This window comes from Lygodium microphyllum, chromosome 30 (genome assembly GCF_053477565.2).
Source record: "Lygodium microphyllum isolate KBCC chromosome 30, Lygodium_microphyllum_v1.1.10, whole genome shotgun sequence".
NCBI lineage: Eukaryota > Viridiplantae > Streptophyta > Polypodiopsida > Schizaeales > Lygodiaceae > Lygodium > Lygodium microphyllum.
The window spans coordinates 33,496,482-33,524,050 of record NC_141164.1 but is presented as its reverse complement, the minus strand read 5'-3'; the positions used below and the strand labels follow the sequence as shown (position 1 = coordinate 33,524,050).

At 44.0% G+C, this 27,569-nt stretch overlaps 1 protein-coding gene across 5 annotated transcripts in view; it reads left to right on the top strand.

The window, feature by feature from the left end:
- The first annotated feature begins 749 nt into the window (after window positions 1–749).
- Window positions 750–27,569, top strand: part of LAF3 (Amidohydrolase family) — a 171,404-nt gene continuing 144,584 nt past the window's right edge. The window contains exons 1-4 of one of the 5 annotated variants that reach the window (XM_087672309.1): window positions 750–976; window positions 1,048–1,172; window positions 26,845–26,946; window positions 27,373–27,445. In XM_087672309.1, coding sequence (XP_087528435.1) covers window positions 859–976; window positions 1,048–1,172; window positions 26,845–26,946; window positions 27,373–27,445 — 418 coding nt within the window. In that variant the 5' untranslated portion in view covers window positions 750–858. Of the gene's footprint in view, window positions 977–1,047; window positions 1,173–26,844; window positions 26,947–27,372; window positions 27,446–27,569 lie in introns of those variants that run through there. The other 4 variants (XM_087672307.1, XM_087672310.1, XM_087672306.1 and 1 more) reach the window with 4 other exon arrangements.

The following is a 27,569-nucleotide window of genomic DNA, read 5'->3' as shown; positions in this document are numbered from 1 at the left end:
ATCTACAGGCTCAAAAGGTTATCAATAACCATGATGCTATCTTCCATGATAAAAAGATGTATATGAGACCAGAGTAAGTGATCGAGGTACATAAGGTGATATTTTAGGAGGAGCCCCTTGTTAAAGTACAACCAATCCCAATGAGATAGTTTGCTGCAGATGCCGATGATATAGTGGTCTAGGATCCCACTTGTTGTAAAGGATCATGATCTTGGACATAGAGGACATGCTGTATAGGCTCCTCATTCAGTTTTCAGATGCTCCACTAGAGCTTCACATTCTATTGATTGGATAGCTACCCTCCTTGAGGGGAATAGTATGCATAGCCAGACTATGAGGATTACCCCTTAGCTCATCTCACACACACCCACACACACACAAAATTGGCACTCTCATTATATGATATGTTCAATTGTTGTCAATGAAAACTAATAATAGTATACAATTGATGCGTGTGTTGTAATAATGTATTTTGGAAACCTGACATTATGTATGAAGTGTTTTGGTCATAGTTAATTCTTTGTAGGATCCTTTTAGAACTTATGCCTTAAGAAACATACCACACCAAACTCATATGTAGGCGTTGCACATAGGATACATGGCTACTCAGAAAAAGGTTCCTCCTTTGACTGATTTACTTGCACATGAAAATTCCATGTTTAACTTGGATATTTTCAACCACATAATTTGCATTCTCAACCCGACTTATGATTGTGGGTCAAAAGGTAGAGTTATCGTGTCACCAAAAGCAACGATAATATTTTACCACCCGGAGCGTGAGGGCAAGGCTTATAGGCACTCTACGTGCACAGCTTGTAATTATTATCAAATTGAATATATATATATCAGTCGTACGGCATGGCCAGGAGCTTGCTATGTACTTCACTGCGATGGCTGCTCGTCTACGTGCTGTTCCCCTCCTGTCTGTCGATTGCCTGCTACCACTTGTATCGTCAAAGCTTCTTCTCGCCTCAAGGCAAGTATTCTGGCTTTTCCTTCCAGTAATTGCTCCATCGATATTCAAAAAATAAGACTTCGCGCCTGCAGTTGGTGCAGATGTGATATTCAGTCGTGGTATAATATACACTGGCGATCCTGACGTTCCCCGAGCGGAAGCTATGGCCGTCAAGAGAGGACGAATCTTAGAAATCGGGCCCTCATCAAAAGTCGAGGTACGCACAGCTTTCATGTATAGTGCTCACAAAAAAGCCATCTTTTAGAACCGAAACAATATCCTTTCCAACCTTATAAGGACGTCAAGGGCACAGTGTGAGAAAAAGCTTTGTACTTATCCAAGGTCCCATTTGCTTTGACCTTTTTGTGAAAAATCCTCTTGGTTCCTAGGACTTTCTTGTGACTATGATGATCCACCAACGGCAAGTCCCATTATGGTGAATGCTATTGAGCTCCTTTTTCCTGGCAATATGCCAATCCGGATGCTTGAGACCTTCTTGCCAATTGCCAACTGTCGGCTCACATTGTGCTACATAATCTATCGTAGAGTCAATATAAATGATGGAGTAGGCACGAGTCTAGTAGAGCATCTAGGATCATTGTGGATAGAGTGTGGTAGAAGGGCCCCTAGTCTTGGGTGAGGTGTTGGTATTGGTACTGACGAGGCAATGGGTTTGGAGGAGGTGGGCTAAGAGCAAAAGACTCTATAGGTTGGGTTAGGGGGCCAGAAACCATATTTGTCTCAGTAGATATAGTAAAGGGAGAATTGTTGAAAATACTCTCGAGATTTTGCACATCATCGAATACCAAGATCTTGTGTGTACGAGAATTGAACAAAGGGTAAGCTTGGCTTTAGAGGAGTATGTGAAGATATGCTAGGGTTTACATTGAGAAAACATAAAATGTACGAATACACCTAAAACACAATAACTCAGAAAATAATGCAAAAACACATAACACAAAATTAAAACACAAAAATGCAACACAAATAGAAAAGAAAGAGAACTTTAAAGTGAATGAATCAATGCTGTAAATGATGGAAAGATTGTACAAAATGCTTAAAAGCAAAGCAATGAGAGTAGTCAGAGAGTGATGGAGTGTATGGCAAACACCGAGAGAAGAAAACTTAATGAAGAGTGAAGAATGATGAACACTGGATCATGGTGAATAAATCATGTGGATACAATGGAGCAAAGCTTTGAGATGACTGCACTATCCTTGCTGATTAGGTGGCGGCACCTATAGGGAATTTGCATAGTGGAGAGAGCAAAATGCAGTCCCTCAAGCATCCTCAGGTGCTGTCGGAGTGAAGAAAGATGATCAGTAGCAATCCGAATTTGGACCGAATGATTGCCATATAGTAGGGCGGCTTGCTGGGATGCAAAGTGCTAATGTGGTTGATGATGAGGACTTGCTGGCAGCAAAAGTGCAAATGCTGATGATGAAAACAGCAGCTCTAGGAGCAAGGTGGCCAATCTAGACAGCAAATGCAAATGTAGATTGCAGCAGAAGGTGCAAATGTAGATGCTGATGATGTAGATGTAGGTGGCCAGCAATCTTGGATAGTGTGCTAGGTCGGGTGACAACCATCCACCAAGCGTATTATAGATGGAGAAGGATTGATTGGAAGAGTCGATCTGATGGAGAGATGATTGAAAGTGTGTGAGAGAATGCATGAGATTAAGAGAGTCTATGCCCTATTTCTAGGCACTAGCTTGTCTCGGATGGTGCCCTAGAATGTGGGCACCCAGCCCTTTTTGGAGCTATAAGTGTAAAACCAAAATGAATTAAGAAAAATACATGAACTTAATGAATGAGTTTCTCAACAGCTTACCCGAGAGGCAACTTCACCGAATCCTCTAAGATTTGAAAGGCAGCCACTTTCTTGAAAGGAAATGCATTGCAGTGGTTGTCCACGCTTCCAACATGGTTATAATTTGAGCAAATGTTTACTTCAAATTGGTTGAAAAGTACTATTGATGTGGACATTATGATAGGTTGGAATAAGCTAGAATTTGGAGCAGTATAATAAGAAGTTTTGGAATGCCTCACTGTGCATGCCTTATTACCATCCAGTTCCCCTTCACGAGCAAGTTGAGAAGTATATTTGTGGGTTGCCAAAAGGAATTCGGGATTTTTGCATAAAGTTTGCCATGTCTAGCATGTTACAACTCATAGAAACAACTAGTACAATTGATGCTTTGCTGTGTGAGGAAGATTCAGGTTTTGAAAACATTGATGAGAAGCTGAATAAGAAGTTTTCAAAGGCTGAGAAAAGGGGCAGATCTAAAAATAAGGCTGAAAAGAAGCAAAAACAGCACGGTAGACCTTTGAAAAGTTTTGCTTGGCGTAGGGAAATCATGGGTGCAAATAAGTACTTTATTTGTGTATAGGATCAATGTATGGCAAATAGTTGTCCTACTAAATAGCAAGCAACTAAGGCTGAAAATGTCAGTTGGTTTGGTGCTTGAGGCGGTCAGTAATCAGCCAATGATGATGCTACCAAGCTTTATAGAGCATGGGGGAAAATTAAGGACCCGCATGCATTGATATTCTTTGATAATGGAGAAAGAGCCAAATTTATCTCCATGGACACGACATCTCATCTAGGTATCAAGGAGGATGAGATGGGACCCATGGGAGAGATTGGAATGGCTATATGGATAGTGAAGAGTTTTTCATTGCATTGCTTGAGGGTTGTGATATATTTCTTGGTATGGCTTGGTCCCATAGAGTGCATGTAATTATTGACTCCCATGACAAATGATTACTCTACAGCATAAGGGTGAGATCCACATCAGCATAAGGGTAAGATTCACATCCTTGATGTAAACCTGATGGGGGAATCCATCTCTATTGCATCCGCCTTGACTGTTTCACAAGTAATGAAAAATCATCTTTTCATGTACTTGGCTTTTGTTAAGGATAAAGATGATAATACACATGATGGGAGCGTGACTAAGATGGATTCGCATGTCATTCCTAGAAATGTATACTGATATCATGCAATAGATTTGGTCCCAGACAATAGTCCTCCAAATAAGCCACCTTATAGAGTAAGTGCAACCCAACACAAGAGATTAGGAGTTAGGTGAATGAGTTGTTAGAAATGTCAAAAGCGGGTGTAGTGATAGAAGTGTAGAAGATTGCTCTCTAGATTTCACAACACGAGAAAAAGAGAAAACAAAAAAAAAGAGGAAAACCGTAACGAGAGAACTCAGAGATATGCTCGAGAAATGAAATCCATTTACAAAACGCGAGATAGTTGTGTACTAAAATGAGTCGCATGTATGTGGGCACTGGCACTGACTCCCTCTCTCCAATAGAACTTGCATTGAAAGTCTACAAGTGAATGTTAATTGAGGGGATCCACAAATAAATAGGTATTAAAAAATGCCTAAGATGCATTAGATCGACCAACTCATAATGGCCTAGAAATATAGTTGGCCAGCGAAGAAATGTGAGAAACCATACAAAGAAGCACAAGAAAAATGCCTAAAATAAAGAGTTGTACCCAGACCACAAATGCACATGCATAGACTCACTTGAGTTGACTAATCTGCTAACACTCTCTCTTAGATCATGGGTGATTTGATACAATACAATGATGCAATGATCATAACTTGTCATAGTCCATATAACAAAGACCACTAGGATAGGACCTTGGATACCCAAGTAGTGGTGGGTGATCAAGCTATCACCATGGTGTTGAGCTAAGAAATGCATTACATGTTGATTAGCCTCTTAAACAACCCCAAAACATGCTTATTAAATGAAAAACGCAAAAATAATGCGCAGTTCGAGAGAGTTTCTGTGATATCCTAATTTGCGAGGGTCCTGTCAGAGTGCAGTGATGCAGAAGCGTGGGACCAAGACTGAGAGAGAGAGAACGCAGAGAGAAGAGAGACAGTGGAAGATGAAGATCTGCTGTATAAAGTGTGATGTATACAAAGATGTGTAGATATGTACACGGGCGCAGTGCGCGGGACTGCGTGTCTCCACCTCGACGATGCAACCTGCTAGCAGTTCACCTCAAAGTCCGCTGCAGTCTGCATGATCTCCAACCTGAAATCTGCAAACAGAGATGAAATCGGCACGAATCTCCAGCCAGAAACTTGCGATCAGAAGTGGGAGAAGACTGCTGGAATATTGGCTATAAATAGCCATAGAATAGGCGCCTAGTAAAAGCAGGTCGACTGCATTGAATGCAGCCGACTGTCCGGAAACAAGTCGGACTGCCACGTGGCAGTCCGACTGCACTCCGACAGGGTCTGATCGCTAACATCCCCTCTCAGAGCCTGGGCGGGGCAAAAGACTGAGGGATCTGGCATGTCTCCGAAGAAGAGCCTGGGGAAGTGCCTTCGTAAACAAATCTGCAAGATTGTCCTCCGTCTTGCAGTACTCCACAGCGATGGTCTCATCCAGAAGCTTCTCTCTGATGAAGTGGTACTGGATCTCTATGTGCTTCGTCCGGGCATGGAAAACATGATTCCGTGCCAAGGCAATGCAACTCTCATTGTCGCATTGCAACAAAGTAGGACGAGTTTGGGGGCAACCAAGCTCCTCCAACAATCTCCGAAGCCACACAGCCTCACACGTGGTGGAAGACGCGGCCCAATACTCTGCCTCAGTAGACGAAAGGGCTACCCTGGGCTGCTTCTTGCTACTCCATGAGATAACACCTGCACCCAAGGTAAAACAGTAACCTGTTGTAGACCGCCTGTGGTCCACATCACCAGCCCAATCCGAGTCGCTCCAACCTGCAAGTACAAGATCTGAACCACTTGTGCCTGTTGGATAATGAATCCCTAAACCAGATGTCCCCCTCAAATACCAAAGTATCCTCTGGGCAGCCTACCAATGCACCGTTTGAGGTTCACTCATGAACCCCGCCAAGAGCCCAACAACAAAACAAAGATCAACACGAGTGTTGAGGAGCCAAATCAATGATCCAATCAACTGACGGTAGCGGGAAGCATCCGCCATGGGAGAAGCTGAATGTGAAGTGGCCTTCCAGTTCGGATCCATAGGAGTAGAAATGGTCTGAGAATCCTCCATCGCAAAAGAAACCAAGAGCTCCTGTACATATTTCTACTGAGAGATGAAAATCCCCCTTTGAGATTAATAAATCTCATGGCCCAAGAAGAAATGGAGTAGACCCAAATCCGTCATCTCGAAAGTCTGATGTAAAGCTGCCTTCGTCTCGTTGATCTTCTGTGCATGATCACCTGTGACAATCAAATCATCAACATACAACACAAAAAGCACACAACCAGCCTTGGAAGTGTGGACATAAAGCTGCGGATCGGCCTTGGAACGCCGATATCCCAACTGTGACTGAAGGAACGAATCAATCTTCTCGTTCCATGCACGCGGAGTCTGCTTGAGGCCATACAAGGCCTTCTTTAACCTGTGGACTTTCCCATCTGAAGATCCAAAGCCAGGTGGCTGCTCTACATAGATCTCCTCCTTCAAATCACCATTGAGGAAGGCCGACTTCACATCCAACTGGTAGACAGGCCATCTCCTATGGCCAGCCAAGGCAAGAACAGCTCGAATAGTCGACATACGAGTAGTGGGGGCAAAAGTGTCATGACGATCAATCCCTGGGCGCTGTCCAAAACCTTTAGCAACAAGGCGAGCCTTGTGCTTGTCCAAAGAACCATCGCTAAGGTACTTGGTCTTGAAGACCCATTTGACGCCAATCACCTTCTTATTCAGGGGGCGAGGCACGAGATACCAAGTGCTATTCCTCTCAATAGCCTCCAACTCGGCTTCCATAGCTTTCTTCCATGGTGCGGATTGTAAAGCCTCCTTCACGGAGGTGGGCTCTCGATCCTGCATAACACGGGTCATCAAGCAATAGTTCGAGTAAACAAGCTCCGTAGAATGTGCCTGGTGCCTCTGTGACCGCCGCGGACCATCCTGCGGTCCCCACTCCTCAGGGACCCCCTCGATCGTTGAATCACGGAGTGTGTCACAGGTCCAAACAGGAGGAGGCCCCTCGTCTCTCTCCATCAGCTGAAGACTCTGGGATATCCACCGGTGGTAACTCCTCGGGGGTGACCGGTGGAACAGTAGACTCTGTATCGGAAATATGATCGGAATCAAAAGGCACGGGCTCCAAAGGAACTGTCTCGGGAGCCCAACTCTCCCCTGGATCTCCAAGAACGGGATGCTCCTCACCCGCTGCTATGGCCGGAACCTCCACGAACCGCACATCTCGACTGGTGTACACATCCCGCTTGACGGGATCATACAAACGATAGCCTTGGGACTGAGAGCTGTAGTCAACAAACACCTGTCTTCGGAAAGTTGCTTCAAATTTATCACGATGAGCCTTGGGAATGTGAACATAAGCATCACACCCAAAAACCCTAAAATAAGAAACATCGGGCTTAGTCCCAAAGTAAGCCTCAAAAGGTGTCATCCCATTAACGGCCGAAGTGGGGGATCGGTTAAGGATGTGGACTGCAGTAGCCACAGCCTCGGCCCACAGAAACTAAGGTGTCTGTCAGTGCTCCATCATGGTGCGCGCCATCTTGATCACACTTCCGTTCTTCCGTTCAAGAATGCCATTTTCTTGAGGAGTGTTGGTGTTAGCAAACTCCTGGTGAATACCTTTATCTGCACAGAAACGAGCAAACTCATTAGAAACAAATTCACCACCCTTGTCGGATCGCAAGGTCTTCAATCACCGGCCCGATCGGTTCTTCTCAAAGAGAAGCCAATCCTTGAAGTGGGAGAAGGCCTCCGATTTCAACGCCAAGAAATAGGCCCAAGTCATCCTGGTGTAGTCATCTACGATCAACATGAAGTACGAGCTGCCTCTTAAGGACTCGTTCCTCATAGGGCCACAAAGATCCGTAGATACAAGCTCCATCGGTGAAGAAGACCGCCCCGAAGCTTTGTTTGGGAATGGCATCCCTATGTTGTTTCCCACGAATGCAAGAGACGCATGGCTGCTGGCTCACCACTATGTCCGGCAACCCTCGAACAAGCTATCCACGTGACGCCCTCCGAAGATAATCATAGTTGATGTGACCAAACCGAGCATGCCATAGCTCTGACTGTGTCTGAGAGGTAAGAAGAAGAGTAGGAAGGGCGGTAGAAGACGTCAATTTGTAGATGCCGTTCTCCTCATATCCTGATGAGAGAACCTTCCTTGACCCACGATCAAGGACTCGCACCGAATCACTGTCAAACTCCACTAAAAGTCCAAGGGAACAAATCTTATGAACCAAAAGTAGATGATACCCTAAACCTGGCACATGCAAGACCTCTGAGGTATGGGTACTACCACGTCCATCTGGAATAAGTTGCATCTCACCCCGTCCTGCTATAGACACCGAAGAGCTATCTCCAATGAGAATCTGCCCACGCGAAGGTTGCAATTGGGCAACACCACAACTGATGAAGGAGTCATGTGCCGGGAGGCACCAGTGTCAACGATCCACTCTCGAGCCTGGGGAGCTGTCATCGCAGCATTAGAAGCATTCGGTGTAGAGTCCTCAATAATAGCTAGATAAAGAAACGCAGCTGATGAGGGTGCAGCCACCGCTCCAGAATCCTTCGTGTCCTTCTTGTTGGTGTCCTTCTTGTCTTTGTCAGGGCAATCCTTCTTTCAATGGCCAGTCTTTCCACAAATATGGCATGTGGATTCTTTGTCCTTGTCCTTCTTTGACTTGTTGTCCTCCTTCTTCTTCTTTTGGTCCTTCCCCTTCTTCTGAGAGGCTTGACCTGTCAAGGCTTCTGACTTGGAAGCATGCTGTCCCTTCAGTTGTTCCTCTTGGTCCAAGACCATAGGAACCAGCTGGCGGCAACTGGGACAAAAGTGTGATCGCCATGTCTTCGGAGGAAATCGGCTTCCCTGCATTCTGAACCTGCATCTGAAGCTGTCTAAGCTTATTGATGTGCTCCCATAATGAAGAAGACTTGTTCATGGACAAGGTCCGCATCTGCACCTCCAAAGAAACCCGCTTCATAAGGGTCATCCGGTTATACATCTGATCAAGTCCCAGCCATATCTCCCGAGCCACCGTCAAGTGCTCGATGTGGGCTATCACGGCTGTAGTACAAGACAGAAAAAGAAAAGAACGAATCCGGGCATTTAGTTTGTTCCAGTGAGATTGTGCCTTGGCCAACTCCGCACGAGCATCGGAAGAGAGTTTGGACTCATCTCTCACCGAGGGCTGGTCGATCTCCTCCTGTACAAGCTCCGCCAAATCGTAGGACTCAAGGATGGCCAACATCATCACGTGCCAAATGCGGTAATTGTCGCCATCGAGCTTTTGATCTGCGGGAAGAGCTGGTAAGTCCATGATCGTCTGGAACTCCAACTCAATCTCTGTAGACATCTTCACCTGTAATGCCTTCACAAACGCAAAAGCAGCCCCCTCTGACTGTGAAAACGCAGCTTGCTAGGGCTGTTTCTTCCGCGTCCCGAACCTTCTTCACCCGCCGCCAGAGGCGATGAAAAAGCAAAACCTGCACTTGAAGACTGAAAACTCAGCCTTCCTCCTCTTCAAACAGCAGCAAATAGCAGCAAATCCACCAACTGGACTCCTTTCCAGCGCGCCCACGCTCGCTTTAGCCTTGTTCCGAGGCGCAGCCCTCCTGCTCACCCTCAAACGCTAGAAACGCAGCCTTGTGTCACGATGGAAACTCTTCTTCAGGTTGGTTCTTCACTCAGTCAGCCCTTCTACACTGCTCTGATACCATGTCAGAGTGCAGCGATGCGGAAGCGTGGGACCAAGACTGAGAGAGAGAGAACGCAGAGAGAAGAGAGACAGTGGAAGATGAAGATCTGCTGTATACAAAGATATGCAGATATGTACACGGGCGCAGTGCGCGGGACTGCGTGTCTCCACCTCGATGATGCAACCTGCTGTTCACCTCGAAGTCCGCTGCAGTCTGCAAGATCTCCAACCTGAAATCTGCAAAAACAAAGATGAAATCTGCACGAATCTCCAGCCAGAAATCTGCAATCAAAAGTGGGAGAAGACTGCTGGAATATCAGCTATAAATAGCCACAGAATAGGCACCCAGTAAAAGCAGGTCAGCTGCATTAAATGCAGCCGATTGTCCAGAAACAGGTCGGACTGCCACGTGGCAGTTCGACTACACTCCGACAGGGTCTGATCGCTAACAGGTCCATCCACATCTATAAATAGCTAGGCTGCCTCCAGTCAGTCTTCATCCTTTTGTGCAAGTTTCTCACTCTATTGTGCAAATTTCAGCCATCAACCACCTACCATCTACTATCCAGTCATCTTCAACTGCAGCCATCACTCTCTAGCTCTAGGTGACTTGTTTCTAGCCATCACCTTGTTGTTTCGAGGACTCCATCTGTTGCATTATCTTAGCACTTGATCGGCTTGCATTTTTAGCATCTGGTGCCAAGCAACAGGCTGCTATTATCTCTCCCACTAAGTGTTTGTTGTAGTATCTACGTTTTTGCTATCCACCAGGCTGCCTACATCAACAAACATCTCTCCTATTGTTGCTTGACAATTCTTTGCTTTGGGTGATCGGTTTTTAGTATTCTTTGCTGGTACACTGCTATGTTTACCAGATTTCAGCCTTCGACTACTGTGTTTTGGTGATCAGCTTGTTGCTCTTCATTATTAAGCACTCTCTCATCTTTGACTGGTGGTTATAGTACTTGGGATCTCTCTGGTGGACATTACTCTATGATACTATTGCTTTGTGCTTGGGCACTCTGTACGCTCTTCATTCATTCACAGTTTTCATTCACTTTAGAGCTGTGTGTTGTGCTAAGAAATGCACTTAGCCACTTAAACAACCCCAAAACATGCTTGTTTTAGGCTTATTTTAGCCAAAACCCTAAAATGGGGAGTGGATCGAGAGAGTTAAGTGGAAGAGGATCTAGAACCCTAATTTTCTATAAATAGGCAGCTAGCCCTCCACTCTTCTCTAATCTCGTTTTTGTAGATTTCAGGTGTTTCAGCTTGCTGCCCACACCCCGTTCGCTGAGGATATCTTAGCCAAAGCTGTCCATTGCTGTCTCCATCAGTTGGCGTCTGATTTCTAGCCCTTTTTACACAGTTTGGAGCTGATTCCAGCCAGGTGACTGCTGTTCCTGTGTAGACCTGTTGTCGTACAGCCTGCCACGTCATCACAGTCCTGCTGCTTGCGTTTTTAGTCTTTCGCTCACCTGTTGCCTGTGTTTTTAGTCTTTCTCTCTCACTGTTGTCTGCATCAGATCCAACTTCTCATTGCTGCGTTTGTTGGTGTTCGACATCTGGATGTTGCCTTGCTGCGATTCGAGATCCGTTTAGAGTACGACACACTCTCTAGCTCATTACCCCTGCCTTGATCCTTGAAATACATGAGTTCGAGGTACAGTATTCATTCACTGCATAGTGTGTTTGCTACATGAGCATCGTATATTCAGTAATCATATCACTTCATTCATTTAGTGTGTTCATTGTCTCTGAGTTATCCTAACCCTAACTGTGTTCTTTTATTAGTCTATGCTTTGTGGTATGGTTTTCATTTATGTTTCTGTGTTAGGGCATTTCTTTACACGGTATCAAAGCCTAGTACTCTTTGAGAAACCTAGGCCTTTAATTTGAAAGTTCTACACAAGAAGCAAGAACTACAGTAGGTTCAAATGACTTCGAATACAACAACACCGATTCAGTCTCCAAAACCAACTATGCCGAGAATCAAGTGAGAATGGGCTGATCAGCTTGCTTCACAAAGTTCCGATATGGTGGAAGACACTTCTGATTACATGGAAGAAAAGCTAGGCAAGCTGACCTCTGAAGAATATAAACTGATCATAGCTTATAGACGAAATAAGATTGAGGAACTCGATCGAAGGATTGCCCTTCAAGAAAAGCTTCTAAATGAAGGTATGCATGAATTTCTCTCTGCAGATGTTGTGTGTAGGGCCATCGAGACCTCCACTAGGGATGGGCCCCCCTCTTGGAGAATCCTTTTTTTCATTCTCTTCCGTCCACTCCAGTGCAAGGTACTTCAAATTCGTCTTTTGTTCCTTCTTTTTTTTACCTCTTTTGCTTTGTAATATTCTGGTAGAGATCGTGTGGAAGAAAGAGTTCAGTCTGTTGACTATGGAAAAGGTCCTCTGGAGGACCAATTCTTGTATGTTAACACACGTCGTGGGGATTATAAGAAAAAGCCAGGTAGCTCTTCTTCTACCCTTTCTTCTTTTCCGTCTACTTCACAAAACCAGAATGAATTTGGTGTTCCTTTTTCTTCATTGTATGGTGCTTCATCATCTTCACATTTTCATTTCCAATCATTAAATGATAAAAATGAACAAAATGCATCTGCATCTCATACACCTCATTTTCAAAACCCACCCATCCCACCACATTCATCCGTTGCTTTTCCACTTCCATTCACACCATCCACTTTTCCATTTTAGACACCTTATGTCACACCACACATTACACGGGGGATTATGGAAACATAGGCACATCCTTTAGGACCTCATCCTTACCTCTGCTGGGTGGTGTTCCACAGTTTGCCTGGGTATCCCCCCAGTCTCTCTCGAGTGTGGATCAGTTGACACCACAGTTTGCCTCCATAGCTTTACCTAGTGGATCTTTTGGTCATACTGCTGTGTCCCAACCTCACTTTGGACCGGGATTCCATGTCCCAGTGCCTTCACCTAGACCGGCACCTTATGAAAACATTCATATTCCAGTGCCTCTGCCTCAATTGGCACTCATTGGACACTCATAGCCTACTTCTGCCTACCCTTCTTTTCTCTCTCCTCCTTATCAGACACATCCACCTCCACCATCTTATCCTCCACAATCTTATCCCCCATATCCATCTTACCCTACCTATTTAACACCTCATGGTTCTATCTCATCTTTTGCCAAGCATGCATTTACTGACAAGACTCGTTTTAATGGGTCAAACTTTACTACTTGGTCGAACTTGATGAGACATGTCATTGACTCCCAGAACATATGGGATCTTGTGCAGGGATTGGAACCCCAACCCGATTCCGCACTTGTTCCATATGAGGTTGTCCGCTCATGGAAGGCTAGGAATCCCTCCGCTATTGTCGAGCTGATGTAGGGCTTACTTTTTGAGTTTCATTCTCAGCTTTAGCATTTTGACTTAGCGTCAAAGTGATGGGCACACTTGATTGACCGCTTTGCGGCTCGGGATAGGACCCATCGTATTAATCTTGACCATGAGCTTCAACTTTTCAAAATCACTGACCGGGGTGACTTGAAAGTCAAGTTGGTTGAGTATTGGCATCTTCTCGCTGAATTCCCCACTATAGGGACTCCTAAGTCCTCTGATGATCAGGTCACATTGTTCCTAAACAAACTCCCCAGGAAATACTTCAATTTTATGGAAGGCATAGTTTCAAAAGCTACCATGCCTACATTCTATGAATTTAAGTGTCAGTTGTTGCGTTACGCACGGTTGTTCGATCTGTTTCATGTGAATTCTTCTTCAGAGGGGGCTCTTGTTGCTCATTCTCAGAAAGGGCAACAAGGGAAAGGCAAACAAAACCAAACCTCCACTTAAAATCAAAATTAAACTCAAAAGCAAAATCAATTCGGGGACTCACAAGGGACATCTCCATCCCTCAAACCTGGGTGGCAGAATGTTCCTAAGAAGAATAGGTATTGTTAACATTGTCAAAAGAATGGCCATTTTGACAATGAGTGTCGATCAAAGGCAAGAGGCACAACACCAAAACCTAAGTCTCAGACCCCCACCCCTTAGTCGGACAACCCCCAGTAGAGGAGGCAGGGTGATGGTAAGGGGTAGTTTAAAGGTCAGACTTACACTGCCACCGCACAGCCATCTCAGTCGACAACGTTTTCAACGCCAGAGAGCTTGTCTGACTAGTCTACAGAGGCCCACATCGTCTCTATAGAGACATTAGATGCGAGTCTCGTCCACATCTGTGAGTTGCCTCCTGATGAGGTTACCGCAGAGGCCTACTCGTCATAGCCGAGCACTTCAACTCTTATTTGGATTGTGGACAGTTGAGCTACACATCATATGACTCCTATAGCGGACATTTTCCGTTCTCGAGCTCTTGCAGCCGGACGGGTCTACATAGGAAACAACTCCTCGATAAAGATTCAGGCTCAAGGTTGCGTTAGTTTTGCCACTGACAAGGGTTTGGATCTGACTACGCTGGACAATGTATATCATGTCCCTTAGCTTGGGGTGAACTTGTTATCTGTTCAGTAGCTTTGCCGGTTGGGGCGAGCGGTTTTCTTTACAACGACTACAGTCAAGATGCTTGACTCTCAGGCTGGTTTAATGATTGCTCGCGGTGAGGCATAACCTAATGGCCTATACCACATGACACTTTCTAACCGAGTCAACAGCAGAGGGCTTCGTGTTCCATAGCTTCCAAGCCTTAGCCACATCTTGGGAGCCTACGAACAATGAGTGTCTTTGGCATTTTCGCTTAGGGCCTCTTGGTTATGACTCTCTTTATGAGTTGTCCCGCCGTGAGCTGGTTAAGGGCCTTCCACGCTTGAAGCTAGCTCGAGATGTCTGTAAAGCATGTCAGCTTGGGAAGTAGCACCGTATCCCATTCCCTCAGCAAACCTCTCATCGTGTTGAGTCGTCTCTTAGATTGATTCATGTTAATCTTTGTGGGCCGACATCCACTGCCGCCTTGAACGGCACACTGTACTTCTTTTTGATAGTGGATGATCATTCCAAATACATGTGGGTGTACTTTCTCAAGCATAAGTTAGATGCTTTCACATATTTTTCTGCTTGGGTGCTGCTGGTTCATAACCAGATTGGTCATCGTGTCGGTTGCATGAGGAGTGATATCGATGGTGAGTTCATCTCCCACGAGTTTTTCGAGTTTCTACAAAAGCATAGCATCTCCTGCCAGCTCACCTCTACCAACTCCCCCTCTTAGAATGGAGTCGTAGAGCGTAGGAACTGGACAGTCATGGAAATGGCACATGCACATACCCATCGCTCCGTTTTTTGGTTAATTCACACTAGGCCAGATTTAGCTTACTCAGTTAGCATACTCAGTCAGTATTTCACAACATCTAGAATGTCACATTGGATTGCATGTCTTCGTGTGTTGCGTTATGTACGGTGTACTTATTCTTATGGCCTCACATATGGTTCTGGTTTATGTTTGCAGGGGTACACTAATTCTGATTGGGCAGGAGATCCTGATACCCGGCGTTCTCATGGCGGCTATCTCTTTACCTTGGGTACGGCTCCTATTTCTTGGTCTAGTCGTAAGCAGGAAATGGTGGCGGCTTCCTCAGCCGAGGCTGAGTACCGGTCTCTCTTTGATGGCACCATCGAGGCCATCTATCTGAGGAGTTTACTGGCGGCACTTCATTTTCCTTGTCTCTCCCACGGTTGTCTACTGCAACAACCAGAGTGACATTGCCCTTGCCCTTGCGAGCATTCCGATCATCACACCACGGACGCGGCATGTGGGAGTCCACTTTCACTTTTCTCGAGAGCAGGTTGAGCTAGACACTATTCGCCTAGAGTTTGTGTCTTTATCAGATAATTTTACAGACATTTTGAACAAAGCGGCGGTCAACAGGCTGGTTCTTTTGTACCTGCTACCCAGGATCGGCTTGGGTACACCCTCCTCTACTTCTTTAGCTTGACGGGGAGAGGGTGCTTCCCTGTTGCTTTCCCTTCCAGTTTGAGAGGGGGCGGCTTCTACTCTTGATCGTGAGAGTGATGATGCTTACAGTTTTTAGACATTACATTCATTCATTCTTTTATATTGTATTATGGACATTTGTAACTTCATTCGCACTATCAGGATGACTTGATTGTAAAAGGACACTTGGACAAGTGAACAATCCCCCTGCGAGGGCACTGTCCAAGTGGCACTGTTATATAGCATATTGCATGAGTATGACATCTTGATTCTCCCTTTGCATTATCCCATGCATTGGCATTCTGTTCATGTAAACATGCATCTGTGCGCATTTATCCCTCTTCGGTCTTTTGGAGTGGTCGACTCTAGAATCCACCATATTCGTGGCATAACACATGGCAGTTCTCCTAAAGACAGTTTCCCTACCCTTGCTTGCTTGCTTTGCTTGTCTTGCTAAGCCCACCATCATCCTTTTTGCCTCTCCCCATATTCACCACATGATTGGCACACGCACACAATTTTATCATCCTTAGGTACTTATCCTAGTCAGTGTGAGGGATTGGCTTGCTAGTTTTATGAATGACTTGGGTTTAAAACTCTCTTTATCTTTTTCTATCTGTCACTTAATCGGCTGCTGTCCCTATATTACTTATATATTTTCAAAATACTTTCCAAAAAAAAAAAAAAAAAAAAAAACGAGTCCATTGTTGTTTCTATCCGCCTTTGTAGGACTTGGTAGGCCCTTGGGCAGCCATCGAGCACCCTTGGTCCGATGCTCTGGCCTCTCTGGGGTGATCACTTGGGCTCCCTTGGTAAGATAACCATCGCCTTTGTAGTCTTGGTAGGCCATTGGGCCGCCGACGTGCACCCTTTGTCCAATGCCCTGGTTGCTTTGGGGTGGGACGCCTTGGGGTAAATTAAAATTAAGGTTGGCCTACTTTTCTAGCCCTATTTTGGGCCTGAGAGGGGGTGTTGTGCTAAGAAATGCACTTAGCCACTTAAACAATCCCAAAACATGCTTATTTTAGGCTTATTTCAGCCAAAATCCTAAAATGGGAAGCGGATTGAGAGAGTTAAGTGGGAGAAGATCGAGAATCCTAATTTTCTATAAATAGGCAGCCAATCTTCCACTTTTCTCTAATCTTGTTTTTGCAGATTTCAGGTGTTTCAGCTTGCTGCCCACACCCTGTTTGTGGAGGACATCTCAGTCGAAGCTATCCATTGCTGTCTCCATCAGTTGGCGCCTGATTTCCAGCCCTCTTTACACAGTTGAGCTGATTCCAGCCAGGCGACTGCTATTCTTGTACAGACCTATTGCCGTACAGCTTGCCACGTCATCACAGTCCTGCTGCCTGCGTTTTGAGTATTTCTCTCACCTCACTGCTGTCTGTATTAGATCCAGCTTCTCACTGCTGCGTTTGTTGCTGTTCGACATCCGGAGGCTACCTTGCTGCGATTCGGGATCCGTTTAGAGTACGACACACTCTCCAGCTCATTACTCCTACCCTGATTCTTGAGATATAGGAGTGCGAGGTACAGTATTCATTCACTATATAGTGTGTTTGTTGCATGAGCATCGTATATTTAGTAATTATATCACTTCATTCATTCACTGTGTTCATTGTCTCTGAGTTACCCTAACCCTAAATGTGTTCTTTTATCAGTCTGTGCTTTGTCGTACGGTTTCTGTTTATGTTTCTGTGTTAGGGCATTTCTTTACATTGTGTTCTTTCTCTTTCCTTCTGCTTGTGTTTGTTTCTGTGTTTGAGTTTTGAGTTTTACTTTTAGGGTTTGCATTTTACACATCTGTGTTTGTTTTGTTGTGTTTTTGTCGTGGTCATACACTTTGTGTTTCCTCAATTCAAACCTAGTAGCTACTCGACAATTTTCTTTACATGGTATTAGAGGTAGTGCTCTTGTAAATAGTATTTTGCAGATATTGTGGAGGCTTGGTTTTGTGCGAGCCGTGCAAATGACTCATAACCGAATCACAATGTCTTAGATACATTTTTCTCGGGACCCAATGATGTCTTATTAGGTTTCTCCATTACTCACAGCCTTGAGGAGGCATTATGGACTCACAAAATAAGATGAAACCCTACGTTCACCTTCATCTTCTTTGTTTTGTCCTCTTCTAGATTTTAGTCTCATGCCAAAGGAAGAGTTTTAAGAGAACTTGCGCATAACATATAGTTAAACTTACACCCCTTCTACCAGCTTTGCTACTCCATTCGGACCGGTTGGTGACTAGCCACCTCTCCAATCATGGAGGACATACGACATTTGGGACAACTGGTGACCCATCTTCTTCATCTCAGCCAGACCTAGTGTCAGGTTCGTATAACCCATAGAAACATGAAACGGGGAACGGTAACGAGGAACGGGGACGGGGATGGGGACACCAAACCTAGGGAACAGGGACGTAGACAAATCATTTTAAGTTTTGACTTTAAGATACTATGCATCATTCTAAAAGTACTCATTAGAAATTGAATTGCAACTGGTAAGTATTCAATTATAAAATGCATAATACATATACCATAAATGATAAAACAATGAACAATGAACTAAACTTTAAAGTCTAAGCTGAAAGAACATGCATATGGTTCCATTGCCAAAAAACTTAAAAGATTACAAATATGAAGTCTAATCTTTGAAAGAACATGCTCATTGCACAAAAAAAAACTACAAATATAAAGTCGAATCTCTAGACTGAAGCAAAATGCGGCATGCCAAAATAGCTCAAAGGGCAACTGCAAGACTGCAAGTACAAATATAATATCGGCATGGCACAACAGTCCAAGTGTCACACTGTCATCAATGATCATAATATCATATACAATGTACATGTGTAATGTATCATGAGACTCATGATAAGTAAACTAAATCAAAGATCATGATCATGATCTGAGGCTGCTCTAGCTACTCTTGAAGTGCGAGCCTCATCATCATGTGTACCATGAATTGCTGCATCTCCCTCAACATCAACATGTGTCTCCTCTTCTTGCTGCATCTTCCACTCTGTGAATGGATCGGGCTTTGTTGTCATACTGTTATATAACATCCTCAAATTAGCACTAACGAATACTAGATCGTTTGTCCTCTCTATACCAAGATGGTTCCTCTTCTTTGAAGCAATGTAAGCGTATGTACTACACAATTGCTCCAAACAAGAGGAGCTAACTAACTGACTCAAAATACTGATGGCTAGTCTCTACAACTCAAGACCATCCGAACCATAGTCCTCCCACCACAAAGCTGCCCCAATCTTACAGCGATCCTCTTGTGCATCCCCACAACCAAAAAAGCCCTGAAAGATCCTATAACATGAAAGCTGATATCTGATCTTTCGTCTAGTGCCATGATCAGGAACTAGATGAGACAATATAAGTTTCCATGCATCCATAACCTCAGTGCCATTCTCCTGACCCTTGCCTTGGAACTCAGGATCCACAACAAATGTAGCTGCATGTATGGGTGAGCTATAGGAGTTCCACCTCGTCACAACTAAATGGCGTATCTCCTCATATGCCTCATCGTTTGGTGCCAACTCTTGCAACTTTTCATTCAGCCTATCCAGAGCCTCATATACCTTGCCAATGCAAGGTTGCATAGTATCCATAACCCTCAATAAATGCACAATAGGTGATACCATAGCATCTATCTGCTTTACATCATCCCAAAAAGTGGAGTTATTTACTTTCTCCAAGGATAAGATACCTGTAGGAGTATCTGCCAATGTTGATGAGGTAAACATATCACTAAGAAATAACTGCCTCAAGGCACCATTGCATTCTTTTAATCTGCCTAGTATCAAGAAGTTAAAGGCAAATCTGATATCAAAGTATTTTAAAAGTGTATTCTTCGACCGCAAAGAGAAGTGATGGCGAAGAAACTGGTGATTCAAAACAAAGCTAACCATTTGAGCTCCTTGCTCTATGACATGTGCAATCCATGACAGGTTACCAATATTCTTTAGTAGGTTGTTCAAGCAACGAGCCATATAATATGAAATTGTGATATGCGGATAATGTCCTTGGATAATAGCACGTGCTGCCCTATTTGTGGGCTCTCCATTTGCAATAAATCCCACAATATGCTCTGGGCTAATAAGCTCAATACCTGTAACCCACTCTGTTGCAAGTACATCTATTGACTTTCCTGTTCCCGATGCATCATGTAAAGATATGAAATACATTCTCCCATGAGAATAAGCAACCATACCATGAATGGATCGCTTGTATGTATCACGCCAACCATTAGCAATCAACGAAACTCCATTTTTAGCCCACAGGCTCTTTCTAATCACTATTGCTTGCTCAACAAGGTGCATTTCCTTGTCAAGCAAAGTGGTGCGTAAGGCCTCTGATGATGGAGATACATACGAAGGGCCATACTCACCAATCTTCTTGCACATCAATTTAAAATACTCTAACCTGGCTGCACGGAATTGAATGTGGTCATGATAAAAAAACGTGCCACTGATGTATACACCTCTTTCTTCTTCTTGGAATCCCAACTAGCATCAAGTGTGCTTTGTCTACGTGCAACATGTGGCGCTGATGATGCCATGGCCGATGCAATGCTTGTAGTAGGTGTGGAGATAGCACTTTCTGATATTGGCCCTGCTCTCGATACATTTGATGGGGATGGTGTCACAAAAGTTGTAGGATCAACTGCAACACGACGTGGTCTAGATGCAAGATAAGTTTGTTGACTTGCTACATGGTCACGAAGCTCCCTTTGCTTCTCCAAGGTCACATTCGGACAAAACTGTACCTCTGAATTTGGCTCATGTAGGAGATGAACTCGGACCTAATTATGCATAAAACGGAACAAGTGGCAATTGGTATTCCATATTCTAATATTTAAGTAATTTTGAAAAATTAAAATCAATAAAAATTCAAAATACAAATGCTTGGCTCAATGGATTACCTTTTTTTCTTCACTAGTTCGCTTGTATGGGTAAAGCTTGCAAGTCCATGGTCGAGATCCTCCACCACTCAATGGGCGGTTAGCATTTACTTCTTTCCACCATGACCAATCATCGGACCTTCATTCTCGACCACCAGCGCGACGAGTGGGGCGGGAAGATGAAGCCATTTCAAGTTGAAAATTAAAATAAAAATGACTGGAGAGAAGTGAGAACTCAAGTCTTGAGAGAAGAGAGAAGGCTCAAAAGTCAAGAGTCTAGAGAGAAGGGAAAAGGAGAGAAGGGAGAAGGGAAAAGGAGAAAAGAGGAGAAGAACGGAGAACTTGGAACTTGGAGAAGAAGGAAGACTCAAGAGAAGAGGAGAAGAAGGAAGAGAAGGGAGAAGGTCCAAGGAAGAAGAAAGAAGAGAAGGGAGAAGTGAAGAGAAGGAAGAAGGAAGAAGAGAAGGTAGAAGGAAGAAGAAAGAAGAGAGGTTGGAGGCAGGAGGAGACGGGGGGACTGGTGGTTGGCACATTGACGAGGCAATAGGGAACGGGTGCTGTGCGGATTGGTCACTGGGGGTGGGAATGGGCAGACAATCGGGCGGGAGCAGTAGGCAAGAGAGAAGCGGGCGGAAACGCATAGTTGCAGATGATCGGGCGGGAGTGGCAATCGGTCGAAGGTAAGTGGGTGCCACGTGGCATTCCCTGTCTCGTTTTAGACAGGGAGTGCAGCAGAGAACACGTTCATTGCTACGTTTCGTGTCTGAAACAGGACATGGAACGTTCCACCTATTGGAACGAATAATGAATATAGAGTGCTCATGCAACAAACACAATGTGGAGTAAATATTGAACCTTGAACTCTTGTATCTTTGGGATCAAGGCAGAGGTTATGAGTTGTAGTGTGTGTTGTACTTTGAACAAATCCCGAATCGTAACAAAGGTAGCCTTTGAGTGTCGAACACCAGCAAATGCAGCCAAGGAAGGTTGGATCGTGTTTCTTTTTAAAATAAGAGGTTTTCTTCATTAATTAAGCGTGTTTTGGGGCTGTTAAAGTCAGGCTAATGCATTTTTAGCTCGACAGGGCACCCACATTTTGGGGTGCCACTTGAGACTGCATGTACCTATAAATAGGGCACTCACTTTCTTCATTCTACACACTGTCATTCCTCATCCATTCACTCTTTCTATCACATCACTACATTATATCAGTCTTCTCTCTATTCCTTAGCCTTTCCACTGCTTTTTACACCCCCTATAGGAGGACAGCTCACTTCATGGACGATCCTTTGCAGCTATCTAATGCTTGGCGATGTGTTCCACCCATTGCAAGCTGCATTTACTGGCAAGATGCTGCCGCCCAGCTGGTTTACATATTTAGGTTGATTGGCAGACCTTGGATTGCTATAGATGTCATCTTTCTTAGCTTCTAGGATTTACGTTTTGCAGCTTAGCATCTTCCTAGCATCCGCTGTCTACTACCCTAGTATGCTGCATTTTGCTGCTGGGAGACTCGCTTCTGCTATGATTCAGTCATCAGAGGCAGGCTGCCCCCTACTGTCCTTGTGACTCTAGAGTGTGGTGGTTACTAGTGACGCTCTTCCCTCCCTCTTGATGGCATCCGAGGACTCCGTTCCACTCCCTCTATACCTCCCTTCACCATTCAGCATTTATCTTCGATACCCTATCACCTGAAGGATTGTGTTTTGCTCCCTTCACTATGCAGATTCCATGCAGGTACTGCTGCCTGATCAGCCAGGATAGTGTAATCATCTTAGAGCTTTGCCCCATTGTATCAGCATGATCTATTCAGCATAATTCAATGTTCATCATTCGTCACTCCTCTTCTGAGTTTTCTTCTTTTAGTGTTTGTCGTATAGTGTGTTTCTCCCAACAAACTCTACTGTCTCTTTGATATGATATAAGTACCTACCGTCTCATCACCTCTTCATCGAAGAAGGGAAACAAAGGTTGCGGGTTCAACATTACCTTGAGATTTTCCCTATTTCTAGTGCATCATCGGGAGATACCCTTATCTTCTTCTCCCTCCCACCCTCCCTAGCACCAATAATTGTCAACATTGACCTTTGCTCCCTAGCCCACCAAAGTATATGCATTGTCCCCCAAGCACTCCTTGTGCTATTTTACACTTCTGGGACACAGAGATCATTTTGCATCAGCTATTACATTTGTTTGCTCAGGGCAATAAGATGTACAGGATGCGCACTAAGCCCTTGTGAGCAAAAGGAGGCTTTAAGACGCTGCAAGGCGATTGCAATGCACTAAAAAGGTTTCCCATACCTATTTTCGGGTCCAATGGCTTTCATAGCTCGTAGTTTTATAGTTTGCTCCACTTAGAGATTGTGGCTATTGATTAGTGTCTCCTTGATAGTCTGCTTTTTCAAGAGAGAGAGTGGCTATTTAACTTCTTTCACTCCTTTGGCTTTGCAGTCCACTCCGTTGAGAGATGGTGGTTGTGGCCCGCCTGTGGCTCCATAGGAGCTCCCTATTTTCCCTCCTCCCTTGTATGACTCCATGGACATCGATTGTGATATGAGTATTGAGGAGGTTCTATGTGATCCCCCTCCCTCCACTTTCTCTTCTACTCAGTCTCAAGAGGCCACCTCAAGTTGTTGCTACCTAGCTTCCATTCCATTGGAGCCCTAGATACCTTCTTCGGTCCCAGTGACGTAGGGTTTCATTCCATTCGCGTTTCGTACGGTACGATACTGTACAAGTTTTGTGCATTCAAAGTGTATTTTAAAAGACTAACTAGAAAAATGACTTTTTCCTTGCTATTGTAAATTCAAACTTGTAAGTTGTCTCTTCTTTCAAAGCCCATCTACTCTTTCACACTTCTTCCTCATCTCTTCTCCCTCACCTCAACCCTTATAAAAGGGAAGTCCCCCCTACCACCACCCCCACCCCCCTTTCTCATCACACAAATGAACCTCCATGTTCTTTAAACTCCCTCTCATGAGCTCAAGCCTACATTTAAGCTTCATCACCCTCCTCTCCCTCTCCCTCTCCCTCTTCCTCTTCGTTTCCCTCCCCTTCTCTTCCTCTCTTCTCCCCCTCTCCCTCTCCCTCTTCCTCTTCCTCTCCCTCTCCTTATCCCTTTTCCTCACCTTCTCTCCCTATTCCTCTTCCTCTCACTTTCAAGTTACATCTATACATATTACACCCTCTCCCTCTCCCTCTCCCTCTCCCTCTCCCTCTCCCTCTTCCTCTTCCTCTCCTCCTTTCTCCTCATTCTTCACAATGCCTAGGCTGCTTCATTTCAAGAGCTTGAGTAGAGGATGCTTCAATTAGAGAGCTCGAGTATAATGATGACGGGAATGTCATCAGTGATGGTGCCTTAGGTGAGCCATCTGAGGCCTTTGATAGTGAGGGTGGCTCTCCACCTTTTCATGTATCTAGGCCTGATAACGAGGAGTCTGCATGAGTCACAAGTCATTTTGTATTGTGTCATTTTGAGTCCTTTTATGAGCACTGAGTGATAGCATGTGCCATGGTAGATGCCCCATTCCATCTTTTTGGAGTACTCAGTAGAACATGTTACATGACTCTAGTTTCAACTTTTATATAGCCTTGTAAAATTTTTTTAGATTCTTATTCATGAAACTTTGTGCTTTCTATGATCTATCTTTAAGTTGCACACTTTATATGTGCGTATGCTGATTTTATATATAATTTTAAACCTATTTTTTTAGTTGAGCATACGAAACAAGGTATTTTATTCTTAAATTTTTTGTGTATGCTCCATACCATACATATTCACGTATTTTCTTCATCATCAAATGTTTTGGAGGTTGTGATCCATGAGTTTTTAGATTCCGTCTCTCTCTCAGAGGGGGATACGGAGGGGGCTCATATTTCTTCTACTTCAGAAGGGGATCCCATTCCTCCAGTCCAGATGGGGTCCCTACTCATCTTGTGGTTCTTTACACACGGTGTTGACATTTACCTTCTTGGGGTGGTTGACATTTCTTTCTAGTTTGGGGCCTTGGATGTTTTCATTAATTCATTAAGTTTCACTCTTACAGTCCCAAAAAGGGCTAGGCGCCCACATTTTGGGGTGCCACTCAAGACTGTAAGTCCCTATAAATAGGGCAATAACTCCCTTCATTCCTCACATTGTCATTGATTCATCCATTCACTCTTTTTATCAGATCACTCCATTCTATCAGTCTTCTATCGTATTTCTTAGCCTCTCCACTGCTGTTTATACCCCTATCAGGAGGGAAACTCAGCTCCTGGACAATTCTTCGCAGGTGTTTGATGCTTGGCAACTTGTTCCACCCATTGCAGGGTGCGTTTACCAGCAAGGTGCTGTTGCCAAGCTGGTTTACACCTTCAGATTGGCTGGTGGACACTGGATTGTTGTAGACGTCATCTTTCTCAGCATTTAGGATTTGTGTTCTACAGCTTGGCATCTTCCTAACATTTGCATTGGCTCCTACAGGTTGTCTGCTGCCCTAGTATGCTGTGTTTTGCTGTTGGGAGGCTCTCTTTTGTTACAATTCAGTCAGATGCAGGTCATCCAGCTGTCCTTGTGACTCCAGAGTGTGGTGATTGCTGTGATCTTCTTCCCTTTCTCTAATGGCATCCGAGGACTGTGTTTTGGTCCCTCTATAGCTGTCCTTCACCATTTAGTATTTATCTTTGACACCCTACTGTCCAAGGGACTGCGTTTCTCTCCCTTCACTGCGCAGATTTCCTCTTGATACTGCTGCTTGATCAGCCAGGACAGTGCAGTCATGTTAGAGCTTTGCTCCATTGTATTGGCATGATTCCACTCTATTCAAGATGAATCAATCCAAGTGCTCTCTTAGTTGAATGGCTTGAATGTTGTGAATATAGGGTTTGGTGTTGCTTCCCCACATAGTTGCATTCGTACTACGTACGGACTAATTCGTTCCGTACAGTTCGTACTTTACCGTACGGTACGTATCGGTACCATTTTGTACAAAAAAACAGGGTATTTTTGGCCTTTGAAGACTAGACCTTACAATATCTTCCAACTCCTAAGCCTTATGTTTATTATCATAATTCCAAGTCACTGTCACTCACTCTCTCTCTCTCTCTCCCAACTTCCAAGACGAGTATGCAATCCTAGTTGCAATAAAAAATATAGCTCTCCTCAGTAGGAAAAGCTCATAGAAAGATAGGAGATTAACCCCTAGTTGGGGCATATAGTAAACATTGGGCATTGACTGAGAAACAGGCCACTCTGCACAGAAAACACTGAAAATACAAAAAATGCAGAGGCAGCCCTAAGTGATGTTGCTCAGTGTGGTGTTGTGTGGATAGATGCTTCTCTTCAGTCACCTCTGGCTCCCACCAAGGTGAATGATATCATGTGAGAGCACAAAAGAAAGGAAAGTGAACACGGAGCAAATAGAGAAGGAGATTGAAAGAAATACATGAGAAAGAAGGAAAAAAGTGACAAAAGACTGAATGATACAAGGCTGTAATAGTCAGCCCCAACACGCAGCTTGGAGTGTTAATGTGGGCGCTAGGTGGAGTAGAGTGAAGGGGCTTGCCTATAATAGGCAAAGTTCAAACTAATGCTACAACTGGCACATTAACTGAACCTGCCCAAAATATGGATGCCCAGATCAGCCCGCCCATTGAAAAATTGTCCACCATGCCAAAAATGAAATGCACTAGCGTCACCTCTACCTAAAGTGTCTACGACTGATAAAATGATAGACCAAACATATTGTTAGAGCTCCAAATGTCTTCATGTGACTAAGTTTAATGTGCTGATAGGCAGGAGATCATTAGACATGACACACATGACCACTAACAATAATATTGTACACCTCCCATCTCTTTACCGAACACTATTACACATTAGGATTTATGCTACTATATTAAAGCTAGGGTTTATATATAGATAGAGTGCAAAATCATAGTTCGCCATCACTGAAGCTTGTAACAAAATACCTCTTTATTGTAGCTTGAGTTTGAAGAGCACATGGAAGACATTTTAGTAGAGGTTTTGAGGCTTCGGAGACTTGATACTAGCAAGTCCAATAGCACTTAAGGGTAGTTTCTTTTTGACTAAGGACATAATTAAATATCTCAAACAATAGCTGGGCCTGGAAATACTTAAGAAGCATTAAGAAGCTTTGAAGGATGATGTAGGTAGCACGTTGGCCTGTTTAACTTTTCAGGTGCACATACTGTAAATGCTAGAAATGTCAGATGTAATGATGTGAATTATAACATGTATGCAATACTTCTACTGATCTATAGTTTAGTATGGTTTTCAAGTTAGATCTTTGTTATGTGGCGTTTATCTTCAATTGAATACTGACCCTTTCTTTTGGTAGGCAATGGCTGGACCAAAAACAGAGCTTGTGGATTTGCAAGGGAAAGTTTTAGTACCTGGGTTTATTGACTCACATCTTCACTTGATATCAGGTGGGCTGCAGGTGCGCAATCATGCTAGAAAATACTTGCCAGTTTATGTTGTGTGAAATCATTTCTTGCTTATGGCTTTCTGTGGAGCTGCTAATGTAAAATGGTAATAATTACCAAAGAGATGTGTGCCAATATAGTAATGGTGTTGGCAACGAAAGACATGAATCGTTAGAAGATAGAAATTTTGCAATTTCTCATATCTTTGGAACATGGAATCAGTCAAAGGACAAAAACAAGGTGTTCATCAATAAAAACTTTGGAGGGCAAGGCTTGTAGTTGCAGCATCTCGAGGTTTAATTTTATATTACTGCTGACTTTCATGGATATATTTTTGTTTCCAGTTGTTTATGTTTGATGGTGGCCTTGGGAATAATGGAAAGTAGATTGTACTTGTTTGATTATGCTTGTGACTGAACACAAAGTTTGCTTTGTTACAGATGGCACAGATTGAACTTCATGACATTGGCACCCAAGCTGAGTTTATAAGCAGGATACGACAGTTTGTACAAGGTGAACTCAAATACCGTGGTGAAAAAAGGTTGAAATGATTTTTTTGTGTGTGCTTTGGCAAGATTTCTTCTTTTAGTTACTGACTTTGATATCTGCTTTGTGGGCTAGTGGAAAGCTTTGCGGC